The 2,059-nt window shown below is 49.9% G+C and overlaps 1 protein-coding gene across 1 annotated transcript; it reads left to right on the forward strand.

The window, feature by feature from the left end:
• Positions 1-763: 763 nt before the first annotated feature.
• On the forward strand, positions 764-1,384 carry LOC311428645 (olfactory receptor 14C36-like; the record flags this gene model as incomplete). Its single annotated transcript, XM_084539993.1, has 1 exon — positions 764-1,384. A coding segment is annotated over one exon (621 nt), but the record flags the coding sequence as incomplete, so codon positions are not given.
• Between the last annotated feature and the right edge of the window lie 675 nt (positions 1,385-2,059).

The raw sequence follows: 2,059 nt of genomic DNA on the forward strand, positions 1-2,059 counted from the left end.
GCCCATGTGCTGAGGCAGAAGGATGGTAATGGAGTAGGAGCATCTGTAGTAGAGACTAAGGCTCCTCGAGCATTGCTGCTGCTCTGAGGCACCTCACACACCTCCGCACACAGACTGTACCAACGCCACCTTTGCTGTTTCTTGAGGAGTTATTTGACCTTCTCCATTCCTGCAGAAAGGGAGATGACCTTGCCCAGTGGACTTCCCAGATCACTTAGGGTTCCCTTTTACCTGTTGCTGTAGACTAGGACTGACTGCTGCAGAGCCCACAGCACAGCCCCCTGCTTCTTTTGGCACCCTCAAAACACCAAGCAGAAGTAAGCCAAGCAGCTGCAGAAAGCTCTTCCTGTGAAAGGAATGGGAAAGGATGTGTTGTGTGTGACTGTTCTATGAGACATACAAAGTATTTTGGTCAGAGAAGTCCTTAAATTTTACAATGTCACTTCTTCTTTTGGACAAACTACCTTGCTCAGGGGCAATAAATGTGTAACAACAGCTCCATCACTGAGTTCCTCTTGCTGGCATTCACAGAAACGCGGGAGCTGCAGCTCCTACACTTTGCGCTCTTCCTGGGCATCTACCTGGCTGCCCTCCTGGGCAACGGACTCATCCTCACTGCTGTAGCCTGCGACCACCGCCTGCACACCCCCATGTATTTCTTCCTCCTCAATCTTGCCCTCAACGACCTGGGCTGCATCTCCACTACTCTGCCCAAAGCCATGGCCAATTTGCTCTGGGACACCAAGGCCATACCCTATTCAGGATGTGTTGCACAGCTCTTTCTTATAACATTTTGAATTTAGCAGAACTTTCTCTTCTTACTGTCATGGCCTACGACCACTACATTGCCATCTGCAAGCCCCTGCACTACGGGAGCCTCCTGGGCAGCAGAGCTTGTGCCCAGATGGCAGCAGCTGCCTGGGGCAGTGGCTTTCTCCAAGCTGTGCTGCACATTGCCAACGTATTTTCCCTGCCCCTCTGCTGTGGCAATTCTCTCAGCCAGTTCTTCTGTGAAATCCCCCAGATCCTCAAGCTCTCTTGCACAGACTTGTACATAAGGGAAGTTCAACTTACTACAGTTACTGCTTTTCTATTTGGGGGTTGTTTTGTTTTCATTGTGCTGTCCTATGTGCAGATCTTCAGGGCTGTGCTGAGGATGCCCTCTGAGCAGGGCAGGCAAAAAGCCTTTTCCACATGCCTCCCTCACCTGGCTGTGGTCTTCCTCTTTCTCAGCACAGTTATCTTTGCCCACCTGAAGCCCCCATCAATTTCCTTCCCTTCCCTGGATGTTGTTCTGGCATTTCTGTACTTGGTTGTGCCTCCAGTAGTGAACCCCTTCATCTACAGCATGAGGAACAAGGAGATCAAGGTTGCCATGTGGAAAGTGATGACTGGGTGTTTTTCTTCAGCAATATATTGCCTGCCTTCTTCTCTAAATCACTCGTAATGCAAATCATGATAGGTGAAGCCAGTGGGTATTATGTTCTTGTGTTTTTATTGGTGTTCTGCTTTTTCTCAATTTTATTTTATCAAATATTTTCCACAAAGAAATATAATTCTTCATTTTGCTTGAGTATTTAAACCAATTAAAGTGACTTTTTGTCTTATATCCTTCCTCTGAGACATTTTCTGTGGCTTCAGGGACAGTGTGCAGCAGTGGAGGGGAAAAGAGTCGTGGCAGTCCAGCCTGGGAGCACCAGCGCTGGGTCCATGCAGAGCTGCTCTCCTGCCACTGACACCCTCTCCTGCTGAGCCCTGTTGGCGGTTTAAGGCCTGGATGCTCCTGTAGCTTGGTGCCAGTGCTGCTGTGAGGCTGTGCTGGGACTGCAGGCAGGGACAGGCAGTTGGCACATGAGTGACACAGCTGGCCTCCAGAACAGAATTTCCCTCCTAAAAGGGCCATGCCTGAAGGCTCACATCATCTTTCAGAGTTGCCGTCACATCAGAACATGCTCAACAAGAGTCCCAAAGGCTCCCTGGGATATAGGATGTGCTGGGAGAAGAGCAGGGCCTGTCCAGGTGCAGGAGAGACACAGGAACAGAAACCCTTTGCAGCTGC

The sequence above is a fragment of the Aythya ferina genome (assembly GCF_964211825.1).
Source record: "Aythya ferina genome assembly, contig: HAP1_SCAFFOLD_105, whole genome shotgun sequence".
Classification (NCBI taxonomy): domain Eukaryota; kingdom Metazoa; phylum Chordata; class Aves; order Anseriformes; family Anatidae; genus Aythya; species Aythya ferina.